Below are 18708 nucleotides of genomic sequence, written 5' to 3' on the forward strand. Positions count from 1 at the left end.
CACTTAGTCACAATTCCAGGTCTAAGTCTTCACAACACTCTTTACTTAGTCAAATTCCAAAGACGTTCTTATCATTTTTTTAAAAAAAAGTTCACAGGCTTATCATTTTAAGTCTCACTTTGCATAATGGCGTTCTCAACTTTAGTCTGCATTCAGTCTTTATTACAAGTTTAAATTTCACTCTTATTAACCAGGAGTTCTATGCACACTACGCCCACGCTTCATTCATCTCAGATACACAAACAGAAACAATCAAATGACAATCAAACGAAATTTCATTCATTCACAACTTTGTGTAAAAGTTCATTACAGCAGTTCATGTACAAATATTCATTACAAAAAAAAAAAACAAAACAAAACAAAAACAACAAGTGTCTCTTTCTCCCCAGTTACTCCTCCCCACTGGAGAGGAGGTCTTCTTCTTCAATGCCCTCATCCAGGGGGGTTTGGGCCACATCGTCTTCACCAATCGTTACACTACTAAGGTCTAAGCCTGGGAACAGCTCTTCGGCTTTATGTTTGAACATCTTCCAACCACTGTCCCAGTACTCAGCCATTTCATGCTTATAAAAGTCGGACTGCTGGAAGCTTGCAATAACCTCTGCGTTAGTTCTGCTTCCAGCGGTCGTCCTCGATGGGCCCGCCCCCCCCCCCCCAGATTCTTGCCTAGCCAGGCTACTCGCAACCGCGGCATCAACCGCCGTCTGAAATTCGACCGACCCTTTGAATTGCTCCACCGCTGCGACGCACAGATCGGGATAAGCTGCCCTTTCAGAGGCTGCCTTTACCCTTTCTTCGTCCAGCTCTTTCTGCAGGGCCGACCTCTCTGACGCAGCCTTTGCCCGTTCTGCCTTCAACTCCTTCTTCAGGCTCTCCTTCTCTGCCGTCGCCTGCACTCTCTCTACTTCCAACTCCTTCTGAAGCCTCTCCTTCTCCTCCACTGCCTTAGCGCGCTCTCCCTCCAGCTCCTTCTGGAGATCGCCCACTTTGCCATTGGCCTCATCTTTTTGCCTGACCAGCTCTTCGTTACTACTCATGGCCTCTTCATGTCGCTCGACCGCGACGGCGCAAGCTCTTTGGGCCTCCTCCACCTTCTTCTGCTCGCCAACAAGCTGGAACTCGAGCGACATAACCTAGCGGCGTGTGTCCTCCAGCTCCACCTTAACTGCTTACAACTCAGTATGGGCACTCTCCCAACTTGCACTCTTCTTCTTTAACTTGGCAAGCTGAGCCCTGGCCTCATCTGCCTTGAGTTTGGCAGCCCCCGCCTTCCTCAGCAGAGCCCCCGCTAAGGTGGTTACCTCCATTTGAGCGGAGTACAAACCCCTTAGCAGTTCGGCCTCGTTGAATCTGGATGCCGAGCGTAAGGCTGCCTCTTCTACCACCCCTACCAAGCGGTCTGCTCCCGCCCTGGCCGGGCCTTCTTCCCCTTCCAGCCGCCCTGCCACCGCACGAGCATGGTAAATCGCCGTATTTAGACTGACCCCTCCTGCTTGAGGTGTAGGACCCCCCTCGGGCTATTCTTCCCTGCTTGGCTCTGGGCCAGCTGCCTCACCCCCCACTTGCCCTTCGGGGGCGGCCTCTGCGACCCCTACGGTGATCGTCGCCACCACTGGCACAACCTCCATCCCCTCTAAACCAACTTCCACCGCCTCTGGGCCACCTACCCTCCCCGGGACCCCTTCCACTTCTCCCCCTTACCAACACTAGTTTCCTCTGCACCTGTCTCCCTCTTCCTCTTCTGGGCAGGCACTTCCTCACTCCGCCTCACCCTCTTCTTCTTCTTCCCCACGCCCAACGCCTCCATCTCCCTCAAAGACCTCTCCTTCAAAGGGTCTGTTGGGGGTGGCCGTGGCACAAAATCGCTTAAGTTTTTCTCTCCCAAGGGTTTGGCGCGAGGTAGAATCCTCTCCCTCGCAACCGGTTTTGGTGGTCGGTTGGCCTGGGACTCTTTGAATTGTTGGGCTTTTGCTAGAATGGCCTGATCCTCCGCCTCCTGAGCCCTTCTCCTCACCTCCAACTCTACTCGGTCGAGGTCCCCACTACTTGGTTTCGGCCCCAACCCCGCCTCAAACAATGTCGACGGCTGCACGAGCTCGTCCCATTTGGCATTTTCTTTCTCCCTCCACTCATTCACCCTCTTCACCCTCCCCTCCGCAGCTGTCCCTAGTTTCGGCTCCACCGACCGGATGGGTACTTTCCAAACGATGCGCACTCCCAGCCCCCCATTGGCAGACACGTAGAACCATCATGGTCGCCACCCCTTGATCGACGACGGTAACCCCGCCACTAACCCTCTCCCCGCTGATGCCTGCAGAGTGACCCACATCTCTTGCTGCCCCGAGGCCTTATAACATGCAAAGAATTCGTCCACTGTCATGGCCTCCCCTCCATTCGCTTTCGGCCAGGCACTTGCACAGGCCAGCAGGATCTTTCATGCGTTGGGCATTAGCTGCCCCGGTGCTACCTCCAGACGGTTGAGCACATCCACCACCACTTGCGGCAGCGGCAGCCTCAACCCACCCTTCAGAGCTTCCTCATACAGAGAAAACTCCCCTGGCCTGGCGTCGGACGGCCTTTCCGTTGATGTCAGCAGCAATAGCTCCACTTCCCCAGGGATTTGGTATTTTTCGCGGATAGCCTCCAACTCTGTCCCAGTAATTGTGGATTTGTCAGCCCTCGTATGCCAATGATCTGGTTCCGCCTGGCTGATTGGCTTTGGCGCCGCTATCATGGTGGAACCGCGGGGTCGTACCACCGGCTCCCCCACTCTCTCTGTCCTATACTGTGCCGCTAGCTCCACAGCATCGTCATCTCCAAGCGGGTCCACCCTAACAATTGCCCTCCCTTCTTCGGCCATTTCTGTGGTATATTTGCGAATCGCTTCGGCGGCAGGAGCAAGGAAATCGCAAAAGTGTTGCAGAGGTGTATTGTGAGCAACAAAGGAATTCACACTTGGAATATTTTAATTTTTCGTAACTAGGTAGGTAAATCGAATAATGCCAAAAGCCCACGGTTTGCCCGTATTCCAAGGATCCCAATTAATTTCCGCCAGTTTGAAAACTTTTCAAAATCATCCGCCAAAACTGTCTCTTCAACAACCATAATGACTTACCGTTTCATTTCTGATCCAACGCCTAATCTTCCCCCCTACGGGATGTGGCCACGTGTAGGTCCACGATCCACTGCCCCCTCCCCTTACCTTGTCTTTTCCACTTCAACTCACCACGTGGCCCACCGCGTCTCGAGCCCCACGCCCCTCCACCTCACCCTCCCCGCGGTCAGCCTTCCCGCTCGGCCAACACCGCGATCGGCCCTCCCCTCGGTCAGCCCTCCGGTCGGCCCTCCTCGCGGTCGGCCTCCCAGTCGGTCCTCCTCGCGGTCGGCCTCCTAGTCGGTCCACATCGCGGTCGGCTTTCCCCGCAGTCAGCCTTCCAGCTCGGCCAACACCGCGGTCGACCCTCCCCTCGGTCAGCGCTCCGGTCGGCCCTCCTCACGATCGGCCTCCCAGTCGGTCCACATCGCGGTCGGCCCTCATCGCGGTCAGCCCCCCCTTTTTCCCGGTCGACCTCCATCCTGCCAATCCCTAACACACTCATCTATGTCACTCATAATCCCTTCATTGGACTAAAGCTGCACTCGGGACTGGGGGACTACTGATGTGTATAAGCCCATAAAGGCCATGAACCACCCACGGCCCATCACTTGAAGCACAGTACATAACCCAACTGACGAGGTCCAGGACAGCTGGAGTCCAACATGACACAAAGAGCCAATGACATTCAGACACACGGCAAGAGAAGGATGACCCACATCAGCAGACAAAGATCTGCAAAGTTATTGACACTGCACATCACCATTAATGCAGCCCATCACAGCATTTATTACGACAACACCTCTCCGCCGGAACAGGACCCCCTCACCCTGAGCAAGGCGAGCTACAGCATAGGCTTTCGGCAATGAGAGCAGGTCGGAAGGGACAGCGAAATAATTGCCAAAGGATATAAGCAAATGTTGTAGATAAGAAAAAAGGTTAAGTTCTCTATCTCGAATCCTCTCCCATATACTCTGCTTCTCTTCCTAACTTGCTCGTCGGAGAGTTCGCTGGGGGACTACTCCGTTCCCCGTTGAACTTGCCTGCAGGTTATCTGGTGGGCTTGATCATTTGGATACGGGCTAGAGGAGCTTAGACCTGTCTGATCCATTTACTGGGACGAATAGCATTAACAAATATCAACATCAAAATATATGTATAGACTAGTTTTATTTATGTAAAAAAAAATGTCTTAAAATATTTTAAATGAAGATATTTTAATAGTTGTTGTTGGCAAGGGGATTCGAACGTAGAACCAATTGGATTTTTGACATTCAATATAGTAAATTTTATTTATTCAACACACATAAAATTTATTTTTGCAAGAAATTAAATTATAAAAATTGTCAAATAAATTTAAATAAATATCAAATTTAATTGAGAACTTAGTTTTTGTTTGATTTTTTTTTTTTTTTTTTTTTGTCTTTGGTGATGGATGTTTAAAAGACTATGAAAAAAAATTAGGCTTCTATATATATATTTGAAATAATTTTAAATTATTTTTTAATATTAATATATAAATTTAAATATGTTTATGACATCATAGTTTGATCTGGTTTGAGTCAACGGTTAAACTAATGATCCACCCACACCGGTTCAGCTTTCAAAACATTGGCCCCTGGTATAAGAATTTTTCAAACCCGTGATCAAAGAAAAGATTGGTAAGAGGTTTGATGGTGTAAGAGGGTTTTACTTTCGAATAGGGAACACTTAACTTTAATTAGTTGAATCTAGTTTGTCAAATATTTGTATCTACTATTTGCCTTTGTTGTCTTTATTTAAAATTTTGGTGGGTGTGACAAATAAAATTGAGAAAATAATGAGATATTTTTTTGTGGGAATGGTGAGGGAAGAAAAGACCGTTGGATTAACTGAGATTAGGGGTGGTAATTTGTGATACAACACAATAACATGACTTAAACTGTATATGAAATTAGCAGGTTAGGGTTGACTAATATTAAACATGTCAAGGTAGTATCAAATCTGTATAATACGAAATTAACACGGTAACCCGTATAATGAAGAATTAATTACATATTTAATATTATTTCCACTAAGGAGTATCATGATATTTTTTAATCTCTTACGTGATTACATCTAAATTATTAAAAAGTAGGTAACTGAACTTAATATAGGTTTTGTTTTTACTTTTAATTGAACTTAGACCTCGTTTGGAAACACGCTATTTTAATATAGGTTTTGTTTTACTTTTAATTAAACACGCTATTTATTTTACATCTAAATTTTTTAATATAGGTTTTGTTTTTACTTTTAATTGAACTTAGACCTCGTTTGGAAACACGCTATTTTAGTAACTTTTTGATTTTTTTTAGCTAAAATATGTGGTAAAAAAATTAGTATGTTTAAAATAACTTTTATGATTTTTTACGAAAAGATATGCAAAAAACATAAAGAAAATGAAATCTGACTTTTTGATGTAGATTATAGGCTTTTTGATTTTTTTTAGTAACTTTTTGACTTTTATGTTAAAAGTGTTGCATGTCAAACGAGGCCTTAATGTATTTTTTTGTCTATTATTTGAGTTAATCTAGTAAAAAATATAATAATAAAATATAATTTTTATAAATTAAGTTAAAATCAAATATGTTTATAAATATTTTTATTTAATAGAAATTAGTTTCATTAAATATAACTTGTGAAGAAATTTTTAAATTTTTTTTCATGTATTTGATATTTTTAATTAATAGTAAAAAAATTTGACACGACACGAACAGAACATGGATCGAAAATAGCACGACATGATAACATGAAATAATAAATGGGTCAAGTTAGTATTGAAGTAATTCTGAGTCGAACCCGAGATGATACAACACAAACATGATACAATGCCCACCCCTACTTGAGATGTGTTTTCTTTACCCAAGTATAAAGGTGGTCATATAAAAAAATAAAAATAAAAATAAAAAAAAGTGTTACTTGGTAGGTAGTTACGAAGATTTTCTATTCAGAGCAATACTTTGCGTGTGTTATTGATAAGGATATTGAAGCAACTCCTATTGCAGCAGGTCATCCAGCTGTAGCTCATTCAGTTGCAATCCCAGCTGCAAGTTCAGCTGCAGCTCATACAGCTTCCTTAGTACCTAGTCATGGTCAGGTTCAGCTCAAGGCTCATTGATAGTTACACCTTCCAACTGACTTTCCGTATCACATGGTGATTAGTTAGAAGTTGTTATGCTTTGTTAAGTCAGTTAGGTACCTCTTGTATAAATACACTTTGTATCTTTGACATTTGTAATGAGAATTGAGTTCAGTTTTTCATCATGGTATCAAAGCATCTCTGAAGCTCTCACGAGCATAACTCTGGCCTATCCATGGCTTCTTCTGATTCATCTCTATCTTCTTCTTTACCTCCCAATCTCAATCTATTGATCTCTAATCGTAGTTTATTCATTACAATTAAACTTGATTCTGCAAATTTTCTTATATGGCGCAGTCAGTTTCAAAATCTATTGCGTGCAACTGAGTTGTTAGATTTTGCAACTGGATCAATTCCTTGTCCACCATTGCAAATCAAAGATTCAAGTGGTGTTGAAGTTCTCAATCCAGATTGAGCACAGTGGAACAAAATTGATACTCATCTGCTAAGCTATATAACAGCTACACTCACACCAGTAATTTTTTCTTCTATTCTTCATTTGCTACATAGCTATGAGGTCTGGAATGCTCTCTGTAAACGACTCACAGTGTTATCTAGGTCTCACATTCATCAAATGAAGAATTGCTTGACTCATTTGAAAAAAGACTCACTGTCAATAGATGCGTATTTGACTCAGATAAAAGAACTTTATGATCAATTAACTCTAGCTTCCTCTCCTGTTGATGAAGATTTGGTACTTCTCACTCTCAATGGATTACTAGATGAGTTTGATGCTCTTAAAACCACTATTCGAGCACGTATTGAGCCTATTTCTATGGCAGAGTTAACATCCCTTTTGAGTTCTGAATCGATTCACATTGAAGCTAAACAAAGAAAGTCACACTCTCATGAGCCTTCAGTTGCTTATGTTGCCCAGCGAGGTTCGTCTAGTACTGCTTCTAGAGGAGGACGCTTATCCTTTCAAGGCTCTAGAGGTGGTTTTAGAGGCGATTTTCGTATCGGTAGTGGCAAATCTGCTTCTCGTGGCAGAGGTCGTTATTACTCTTCCAACTTAATTTGCCAAATTTGTGATAAAAGCAGTCACACTGCAATAGACTGCTGGCATAGACTGGATGCAAACTTCCATCCATCCTCTTCCTCCAATTTTCCTTCTCCATCTGCTCCAGCATCCACTTCATGTGGCTATCCTTCTCCTTGAGCTTTTGTGGCTTTTACTCTGTCCACTGTCCCTACTGAATCTTCTCCCTGGTACCTTGATTCGGCTGCTTCTGATCATATTACTCATGATCTCTCTAATCTCAACATGTATCAAGCTTATCAAAGACCTGATCAGATCACTGTAGGCAATGGTAAGTCTCTTCCTATTCATCATACAGGTAAAGGCCTCTTACCTACTTCTTATTTTTCCTTTAAGGTTAACATACTTTTGCGTGCTCCTATCTCCTCCAATCTTCTCTCTGTGCATCAACTCACCAAGGACAATAATTGCACTATTACATTTGATGAGTCTTCCTTTGTGATCCAGGACTGCACAAGGGCCATAATGTTCATGGCTTATATCACTTTCCACATTTGATATCATTTTCCACTACTGTTGTGCATGCTCTTCCTGCATCATTATCTCATGCTTTATTTTCTGCTACTACTAGTCCTGTATCTGAGATTACTTGGCATAAGAGATTCCCGTAGCTAAACATCCCACAATTCGCATTTTGCTTTGTCTTGCTTTACATCATCACTGACCATTAAAGCAACTAGCTATTAGCAATGTGTTCTTACATAGTACATTGGATAAGGAGGTTTATATGACACAACCACCAGGATTTGTCAATTTTTCTTCCCCTCAACTTGTGTACAGATTACAGAAGCCTATCTATGGGTTGAAACAAGCTCCCAGAGCTTGGTATTCTACTTTTTCCAGATTTTTGATTTCCCAAGGCTTAGTCAATAGCTATTGTGACAATTCTTTGTTTATCCATAAAACTTCTACCTCTATTACTATTCTTCTTGTGTATATGGATGGTATTCTCCTTACTGGCAGCAATCCCTCTCATCTTCAAACACTTATCCACCATATGCATTCAGCCTTTGCCATGAAGGAGTTAGGTGACATTTCCTATTTTTTGGGAATTTCAATTCAGTCTCTTGGGAATTCTTATTTTGTTATCTCAACAGAAGTATGCTTCTGATATTCTTGTCAAAGCAGGCATGACTTCTTGTAAATCTTGTCCTACACCTAGCTCCATGAAACATCCTCTCAATCCTGTTGCTTCCCTTCCTTTTGCTCAACCTCAGTTATATCGCAGCTTGGTTAGAGCACTGCAATATCTTACTATTGCTCGTCCAAATCTTTCCTTAGCTGTCAATCAAGCATGTCAATACATGCATGCCCCTACAAATGATCACTTTGCTTTGGTCAAGAGAATTCTTCGATTTGTTAAGGGGTCTCTCTCTTATGGTCTGATTTTTCATCCTAGTTCTTTCACCTTACAAGCCTTCTCTGATTCTAACTGGGCTGGTGACCTCATAGACCGTAAATCTACTTTAGGTTATTGTGTCTATCTTGGTTCCAATATCATCTCTTAGTCTGCAAAGAAACAACCTACTGTTTCTGGGTTTAGTACTGAGGCTGAATATCGATCTCTTGCTCATGCTACTGCTAAATTGAGCTGGTTACAAATACTTCTTCATGATCTTTCTATTCCTACTACCATTCCCTTTATTCTCTGGTGTGACAACTTATCAGCAATTGCTCTTGCCTCTAATCTTGTGTTTCACACACGCTCCAAACACATTGAGGTGAACTGTCACTTTATTCGCGAAAAGGTTGCTGGCAAATAGCTTGTTCTCAAATACATTCCCTTTGTTGATCAGATTGTAGATATATTTACTAAGCCTTTGTCAGCATCTCATTTTCATTTTCTTCAATCCAAGCTCATGGTCCGTTCCTCTCCCATCAGCTTGAAGGGGGCTGATAAGGATATTAAAGCAACTCCTATTACAGTAAGTCATCCAGCTGCAACTCATTCAGCTGCAATCACAGCTACAAGTTCAGCTAGAGCTCATACAGCTTCCTTAGTACCAGATCATGGTCAACTTCAGCTCAAGGCTCACTGACAATTACACCTTCCAACTGACTTTTCGTATCACTTGGTGATTAGTTAGAAGTAGTTATGCTTTGTTAAGTCAATTAGGTACCTCTTGTATAAATACACTTTGTATCTTCGATATTTATAATGAGAATTGAGTTCATCAGTTATCATTAAAAGTGTGGAACTCAAGATAATGAGTGGGATTCCCACATAAGAAATTCCCGATCCCTATGAAAATCCATCCCTTAGGTATCCCTAGATTCTATCATTTAATCTGTTTTGTTGTAGGAAATAAAGAGTATGTTCATATTTTGAAGGGTGTTTGGACAGGTGATGTCTCATTTAATCATTGATTTCCTTATGTATTTCCTTTCCTGGGTTCATAATGATTCCAAGGCTTTCATGCTTTCTTCTTTTATTGTCCCGGTTGAAATGTATACATTGTATAGTATGAGAATTAGGCTTAGGGAGAGAAATCAGAAAAGAAAAAGAAAAAAGAATCAAAAGAATAGGTTTAGGTTATCTAACTAACCTTTACATTTACTTGTTATTTATATTAAAACAATAAAAGACACGAATGATAAGATTACCCTACGCAATTGATAATCTTTTTGTGCACATGAGTACTAAAAAAAAACACTTACAAGTCCAATGAGATAACTTATCTTGATAGATTAGCCAAAACAACAATCAACATATAATTAATCAAAGTGCAAATTACAATTTGCACCAAATTCCATTTTGGTCCTTATACATGAAATCGTAACATTTAACTCCCTGCACTTTTAATTAAATCACATTTTGATCCCTACACATGAAATCGTAATAGTCAACCTCCTACACTTCTGGTCAAATCCCACTTTGATCCCTATACAAGTGTCAATAACCCCATTTGGTTACTCTATTATTTAAATCTTTAACAAAATTAGTCATGTGATAAAAATGTGACTACGAAATGAAAGTAAGAGAGAAAAATCACCTCCATTTCCCACCAATACGCACTTTGTCTTACAAGATATGCACATAAGAGTTATATAATACAATATGTATGTACGTGTGTGTTCACATGTTGAAAATTGGAACAAATATGTAAGAAAATAGAATTTTTGAAATCAAAAAAGGCAGCAAAGAAATCAAAAAAAAAAAGAAGGAAGAGCAATGGATAAAAAAAACTATGTTACTGTAAAAAAATAGAGTTTTGTGATTTCAATTTATGCAAAACCTAATTCATCTCTTTAATTGTTTACAATCTATGTTTTGTTTTAGCCTAATACAGTCATAATTTGATGTAAATTTTGAGATAAAATGTGTGTAGACAAGAAATGATGGTGATTTTTCTCTTTTGACCTCATTTAGTAGTCATATGCTTATCACATTATTGAATTCTGTTAAATACTTATACGGTAGAGTAACAAAATAGGGATATTGATACTTGATCAAAAGTGCGGGAAGATAACTGTCACGATTTCATGTATAGGGGTCAAAGTAGAATTTGGTGTAAACTGCAGAGGTGCAAAATATAATTTACCCTTAATCAATATTAAGCATCAAGGTGAGAGCAACATCAAACAAATGCCGATATATACTTATTCTCAACAATACCACTTTGCTAAGAGATATGAGCCCAAATAGTTTGGTGAATGATGCCAGTCATCACAAAAATTAGTAAAAACAAACTACATATATTAGAAGACATTATCACCAAAAAAAAAAACTTTAGTGCAATTACCATATTGAGTCAAAGTTTCTTTATAAAATAGATTATAAAATAGAGAAAAAAAAATATCAAGTAACTCAAATTGCTATTTATTAAAAATAACCATGTTATCCGAGAATAATTATCGAAAAAAATAAAAAATAACATTAGAAGGACAATGAAGACCCCATATGTCTATGTGGACTACAACAAAGAACTCAAAGCAGTAAACTTATTATTACATGGAAGATAGTGAAAGAAATGAAGGAAAGAAGGGAAGAAACAAAGCTGACCAAACGTGTTAGTTCTAAAAGTGTAATGCTTATAAGAATAAGAGTAAGGAGGAGCATGGTAAAGATTAACCGAGTAAACCAGAAATCATGGTGCAAGATATTCTAAATGGATATATATAATCTTAAACTTAAGGGAAATTCTTAACATGTTTCTAAGAATGTAAATCACATTTATGTGTTAAAGAATAACAACATTTAGCAACTAAATAGTAAAAACAGTGAGCAACATCATAGTTTTCATAGCATAAATTCAAATGGATTAAAAAGAGTTAGACGAAGGGCTTTCCTAGCCTATTACTAGGCATGCAAAGCTACATTTCTAAGCTAAAAAAAAGTGTCTAACAGTGGCAAATAAAGATACAAAACAACTAAAAATCAAAGAGAAAAGATGTTCATACAAAGGCTAGCCTCAACTACTTCTATAGATGAGGAACGGTGAAAATGAAGTAAACATGCACTTGCATGGTGAGATTTTGAACCAAATGATACAAAATTGGAGATATGATCTACACGAGATGGATCATGCACAAACAAAATAAACTAGCCTAAAAAATGCTCTTGAAAATGCGAGATTCCCATCTATTTTGCAAAGAGGGATAACTTCAGAGATATGAAACTACTATGTAGCAATAATAATAAGACTAACAATACATGTTAAAATAGTATACAAGCATAGAAAGCATGCATTTTCAAGCAACTATCTATGCATCTTTTTCGAAGAAATGAACAAGGGAACTAGTAGAAGCTAAGAAAACGGGTTAAAACTATACAAGTGTGAACATTCATAGCAAAGCGGCTAGCCTTGCCTGTTGATGGTGCTCCCTCAATTGTGATCACTTCTTGGAAAAAGGCCTGCTTGATTGGAAGACTTGAATAAGCTTTTCAAAGCTTGAGGTGGAGAAGATGTTTAGGTACTGTTTAGAGGTGAAGGGAGTTTCATTTCTAAAGTTTGGATAGATGTTGATAAGATTGAGGCAAGAGAAAAGAGAATTTTACCTCTTTCCCTCACCGATTACTAGCCCAAATGTCAATCAAGCCTCTCACTAAGGTGCTTCTCTCCAAAATGACTAAATAGTGCCTCTAATTACATAGAAAGAGGTATGAATTTGGGCATAAAGTCTGGACAATTTTTGGTCGAATTATGAAAGTACTAGTCACAAACTGTCATGTGCAGCACACAAGATGGTCCATGCCACGTGTTAAGTGGCATGGACCATCTTTGGGGTGTTGGTCTAGTTGTAGTTCTCCATCTGCTGCAGTGCTTGGCAGATGTGCTTAGGAGTTAGCTTTGGTTGGTTGGTTCTTCTTTCTTCTTTTTTCCGTTGGTCTCTCACCAACTTTGGGGTGCTAGCAAATGATAGGGTGAGCTCTGTGGTGCCAACCTAGTTAGGATCATTTAGCCCACTGTGATGCTTTTGCACTTCTCTTTCCTTTATTGATGTATTTTATCTTGTACCTTGTTCTTGTTTTTTCATCAATAAAATTTCTTTTTTTGCTGATAAAAAAAAAAAAAAAGTGGCACATGCCACTCTACTTTTTGTTCAAGCCATCTTAAGAGTGGTGCGCGCTTTGTCATGCACTTTATGCTTTTGCACGAAATGGCACACGAGCTGGGCTAGCTATGGTATGCGCCACTGTCTATATGGCATGCGCCATTCAAGACATGAGAAGAGTAGAGGTCTAGATTTAAATCCTAGGACATTTTACAAACCATGTGATTATCATAATATTAGCCTAGTATTTTGCAATATCGCTAACTCTTGTCGTAAAACTATATATGAATTTTGGAGAGGTCCATTATTAAAGCAACAAGAAAACGTGAAGAGCAAAATTCAAAGCAACAAGAACCTCACAATTCGTTTACAAATCTGTTGAATCCAAATATTATGAGAATCATAGGGGGGAAATTCTCCCAAACAAAATTGTATATTATCAAACAACTAAGCTGGCTGTAGAGGCTTACAACCCTTGTTTATAATGGGAAAACCATAACCTGACTAGGGAATAATCGAATGAAGGCAGTTCCTTAATTGACGCAACAAAATTGAAGTAAATAAGAAAATTATCAAAAATAGCAAATTCGAGTTAGGCTCAAATTCATATACTATATGAGAAATAAATATACTGAAAGAAACCTAAATTCGGATACTGTATGAGAAATAAATATACTGAAAGAAACCTATGCAAAATCAGATTCATCTAGACCAAGTTATATGGGAATAGAATATTTCCAAAAACGACAAAATTGTGAAATTTACATCCTAAACAGTGATGCAGCGAATACAGTGGCACTGCGGCGGCATTTAGTGGTGATGGCACTAGAGTGCATATGCAAGGCATACAATGACACGCAATGGCGTTGCCTTGCTGTGGCGCTAGCATTCATTAACACTAGCGTGCATCATGCAGCTACAATGGTTCAGGCATTGGCCTCTTTGAAATTAGATTAAGTATTTTGAATGAGATAGCAGATGGACAGAGAATAATGGATGTGTGAGATGAGGGATAAGACAAGTTTAGTGAACCAATCATTAAATAGCACTGATAGGCAAAAATGTCAATTCAAATAGTCGATGTTAGCGGTCTAGGCACCTTAGTGTAATGTTGAAATTATGGAGCAAAGTGTTACATACTGCATCGGCTGGTAAATAATTAATTTTTTATGAACTGACACCTATATAGATGGATATACCATTGCGACAAAAAAAAATAACAACAGAATCGGCTGAGTCCTGTTATGTATCGGTTCAAATCTGGTAGACAAACTCCTGAAAGGGAAAAGGGGTACATGGATGTAACACACCAAATTAAAGTAGATAAACAATAGACAACCTAAGACATGTATCATCTCCATTATCCAAATTGGAACACCAGACAAAAGGACATCCCTTTCATCCATCTAATTTTTGCTTAATCCTTCTATAATATAATCTAAAAAATCCTTGTGCAATGACTTGATCTCTACAATAAACTAATACGCCATTATAGTTTGAAAATCAATATCAAAAGTAGACATAAAATCTGAGACAATATCCCTTAACCCCCCAATAAATATTTAAAAGAAAAGTACAATTTTAAAAATTTTAAAAATAAATAAATAAATAAACAAAAATAGAATGAAGTATATATGAGGGAAGTCCAGCATGATTACCTGGATGATTAAGTGAACACAAGAGAAGCTGGGTATTGCGCCCTCAAACACTGTGCTATAAGTGCTGCCAAAAACAATTCAAACACAAACCACTACAAAGAAAGAGATCTTTAAAAGTATTTGAAAACCTTAACAAGTTATCACAATTTGACCTATATTACATAATAACTGTCAATTTTTATTTGTCAACACACTCAATTATATAACACCCAACTCTCTTACCACAACATTACAGGTGATTTTGAAAATTTAAATTATGAGTTTCCAAAATTTCCAACATTTCTCATAATAAATTATTTGAAAACCAGTTTTGCAGTCAGTCACAAATAAAAACCCACAAAATGAGAAAGATATCTTGGCAAATCAAACTAATTTCTATGCTTAATTATGAAAGAAGAACCAGAAATAAGAGGAGTGAAAAAGGTAAAGAAACCAAGCAAAGACAGTGAACATACATACATGTATTACAATATAAGCAGCTCTGAAATCTTCTTTTTCTACCATTTGCAACCCAAAGTCCCCCACATATAGCATCAGAAGAAAGGAACAAAACATCACATATACATATAATTATACATACATATTGTGAGAGTAAGATAGAGAGGATGAGCATAGGATTTTATCGTGCGTGTCAAGTGAGTACTATAGCACTGTGGCCTGGCAGCTTAATGTGTCATATATGTTCAAAAAGTGTCTCTATTCTCTCTCTCTCTCTCCCCTTACGTACCCCCTTCATCTTCCTTTGCTTTTAAAAGGCCTAACCTGTTAATTGAACCAAGGCACTAGAGGTCATTTGTAGATGATGCTACATGATAAAATCATTTAGTTATGTAGCGGTCCGTTCTGATCTCATATATCGGTGAATAATCATATATCAGTGAATAAAACAATTTAATCATGTAGTAGTGAGTGGCAAACACATACAGGCGAGCAAAGTCATTTAATAATATAACGATAAGTCATAGACTCAAATACAAATAAAAATTCAGATCCAACCATATCACAGTAAATTACCAACTCGTACAAAGAGAGTTTCAAACCCACACAGTTCTAATATTAGTTTTGAATTATCTAAATATGAATATTTTTTGATTTTCTACAAAAAAAAATATACAGAAAAATAAATAAATGATATAACTCAAAAAAATAAAAAAATAAAAAAAATATACTTATATAATACACCCCAAACAAGCTCCAAGACTTATGCCTAAAAAATTCATCCTACTAACTATATAGCTTGCTGCCCAAATAAGTGACTCCAAAAGACTCGAACCTAGAACCTTTATGTAACACCCAAGATCTTACCATATCTGGATTTCTTCCTTTGCTCTTTCTAAAGAAAAGATAATGAAAGTACTCATAGAAACAGATGGAGAGAGAGAGGAGAGTAATAATGTGGGACACAGAAACCATAAAACTGACAGAAGAGAAGTGAACACACGTATCCCACAATTATATACACTTTTATACAATTGCCTGTAGTGTGCTCACTCTCTTCTGTCAGTCAAATCTCTCTCTTCTGTCATCTCTTTCTCATTACTTAGATGACTCATCAGCACCCACGAAAAAAAAAAATCATAACACTATCAATCTTCTTCACCAAATATGAAAAAAAAAATACATATATATATAATATATTTCTCTTAAGTACTGAAGAGTCAGATCTGAAACCAAAGACAGACCCATTATTGGAAAGAGATCCACAGCCCTTTCCATTAGACCACACATCAACTCATACCGTTTCAAGTAAAAAGAAAAAAGACAGCCAAGATGACAAAAAATTAGGGTTTGTGTGTTTAAAATCACCCAAACAAACCTAACCGCACCAAAAAAAAAACTACAAATCTTTTTTTTTTTCTCTATCCAGTTACTTCACTCCTATTCTCTTCATGCAGTTCAAAAACCCATGTCAATTGCCAAATTTCACCGCCGGCGATGAGTGAGTGAGAGAGAGAGAGAAAGAGAGAGAGGGATGTTGAGAGAGAGAGATTATGAAAGTCCTTTGGTTTTCATCACTTGCTGTTTTGGTTTGTTGATGTGAAGAATTTTATGCGATCCAACTGTTGGTCGATGCCGGTCCAATCCAACCTACTCAGTACACCGTTAGTTTGGGATATGGGTTATTTTTTAGTTTTTTTTTTTTTTTTTTTTGGTTATTTTAGTCCGGGTTAAAATTGTCTTATTTATGATTTTTTTTTTGATTTTTTTTTTTTAACTTTTGTTAAAGAAAAAATAAAATGATTATAATTTTGATGAAATATTTAATTTTATTAACTTTTTAATTTATTTTATTTTTTTGAACTATTTTAACCCTGTAACCACTTCCCAAACAAATGCACAGTTAAATATTTTTAATTTTTAATATTTAAAAAAATATATTTAAGTTAGAGTTGGGTTCGGTTTAAATTTTGTTCTTATTTAATATTCGAGTTGAATTTGAGGTAGAAAGTTAGAGCCGAGTCCAATCTAGCTCACCCATTTATAAAACTAGTGGGTGGCATACAAGATGTGTGTGCAATTTAACTAAGTAGGAATAAAAAAAAATAATAATGAAATTAATATTATAATGTGTACTTAGCTTAAGTGGTATGAGTCTTCGTACTTAAACCCATGGTCATGGGTTCAAGCCTTGCCCATCTCTTTGTTTAACTTTTTTTTAAAAAATAAAAAATACTGCCACATGGCATGAGGAGAGTAAAGCTTCAGGACACCAGAAATTGTTCAGGACACCAGAAATTGTGTTCACTTTATAATAGTATAAATAAATAAATATAAATAGAAGATAGATATTAGTTATAATTTTATATTATTTTAATTATAAAATAAAATGAAAAATTATAAAAAACAGAAAATATATATATATATATATAATTTTTTTGAAAATTTATATTAAAAGATTTGTTAAGAGATCACATTGATTTTACCATTAAATTTTGTTAATATTCCAAATTCACGTAATAATTAAAATGATTTAAATAATTTAATATCCCTTCAAGATAAAAATAAAAAAAAAATTAATAGCTTATATTTATTAAGTTAAGTAGGCGGATTTGGCATTTAAAAATATTTTTAAGACTAGATTTGATATACTGTATTTCTTTCGTTTCAAAATATTAGTCCCTTATTTAATTTTTTATTATCTCAAAATATTAGTTCTTTTTAAAAAATCAAAGACTAAAATAATATAAATTTTTTATTTTGCCTTTCTTTTAAATTCATTAACATTAATATACAGAAAAAGTATAATTGTGACAATTAATATTCCTAAAAAAATTATACTATTTGAATTTTAAATCAATGAGTAATTTTGAAATTTTAATATTTTTAAAATATAATAATTATACTACTAAAAAAAGGTTAAATTCCTTTAAAAAAAATCAATAGTTTAGAAAAATGGGAGTAGTTTGATTGTTTGAAATAATTTAAATAAATATATTTTTTTAATTTTTATTAAAAATATATATAAAAAATAAAGAAATAATATTACTTAAAAAAAATAAAAAATATATACTAATTGAACCTGCCAAACAAACTGGAGGTGTAATATCGGATCATATCGAATTTGAGATGAGATAGACACATTTTTTGCTTTATAGTGCAAGCTCAACTTGAATTCGAGTTTCAAATCCGGTTTTGCTTCCCTTGATCGTATTAAATAATGTTATTGGGTCTGTGAAGACCCATTACGTGTCATATTTTAATAATTTGAACTGTTAATATATAAAATCCGTTGAGTATTATATATTTATTAAAAATTATGTTAATCAGATATCGATAATTATGTGATCAAATCAATTTTGTATAAAAAATAAATGATGATAAAAAAATAAATAGTTGACAGAAATCTAATCTGGTAAAATAACTATTAATATCTGACTAACATATTTTTTTATCAATACATAATATTAAATAAATTTTATATATTAAACAATTTAAATTATTAAAATAATACTCGTGATAGATCCTCACACGTCTAACAATATCTTCCAATTTAATCACAACTGGAGGGAAGCCAATCCGTTGAAATTATCCAAATGCTGGGGAAAGGAGACAGAGAGAGTGGGGGGCACAGAGAGAGAGGGTTGGTGTTTGGTATTTTGTGATTTGTGTGTGACTTCTAACAAAGAGTTTTGACCATTAGATGGAGGTTTATAATAATGGAGCAATTGGAAGTTGTGGATGGGGACCGCGGTAAGGAAAATGTTAAAAATTTCAAATTTTTTATTAAATAAATAATTAAATATTTTATATGAGTAGTTGGTCT

At 37.1% G+C, this 18708-nt stretch overlaps 2 protein-coding genes across 3 annotated transcripts; one reads left to right on the plus strand and one right to left on the minus strand.

Annotated features, from left to right (window-relative positions):
• Positions 1-259: 259 nt before the first annotated feature.
• LOC145790473 (uncharacterized) lies at positions 260-16793 on the minus strand. Of its 2 annotated transcripts, none has more exons than XM_082868373.1 (2): positions 14445-16793; positions 260-14061 (listed from the first exon to the last, which is right to left on the minus strand). In XM_082868373.1, exon 2 carries the CDS (start codon positions 1128-1130, stop codon positions 390-392), a length of 741 nt encoding a protein of 246 aa, XP_082724499.1. In that variant the 5' UTR covers positions 1131-14061; positions 14445-16793; the 3' UTR covers positions 260-389. The 2 variants fall into 2 exon arrangements, with proteins under 2 accessions (XP_082724499.1, XP_082724498.1); XM_082868372.1 differs by having other exon boundaries at positions 260-13428; positions 13473-16792.
• On the plus strand, positions 6826-7410 carry LOC145791262 (uncharacterized). Its single transcript, XM_082871603.1, has one exon. It carries the CDS (start codon positions 6826-6828, stop codon positions 7408-7410), a length of 585 nt encoding a protein of 194 aa, XP_082727729.1.
• Positions 16794-18708: the final 1915 nt, after the last annotated feature.

This window comes from Camellia sinensis, chromosome 5 (assembly GCF_055761805.1).
Source record: "Camellia sinensis isolate YWXY chromosome 5, ASM5576180v1, whole genome shotgun sequence".
In the NCBI taxonomy this organism is placed as follows: domain Eukaryota; kingdom Viridiplantae; phylum Streptophyta; class Magnoliopsida; order Ericales; family Theaceae; genus Camellia; species Camellia sinensis.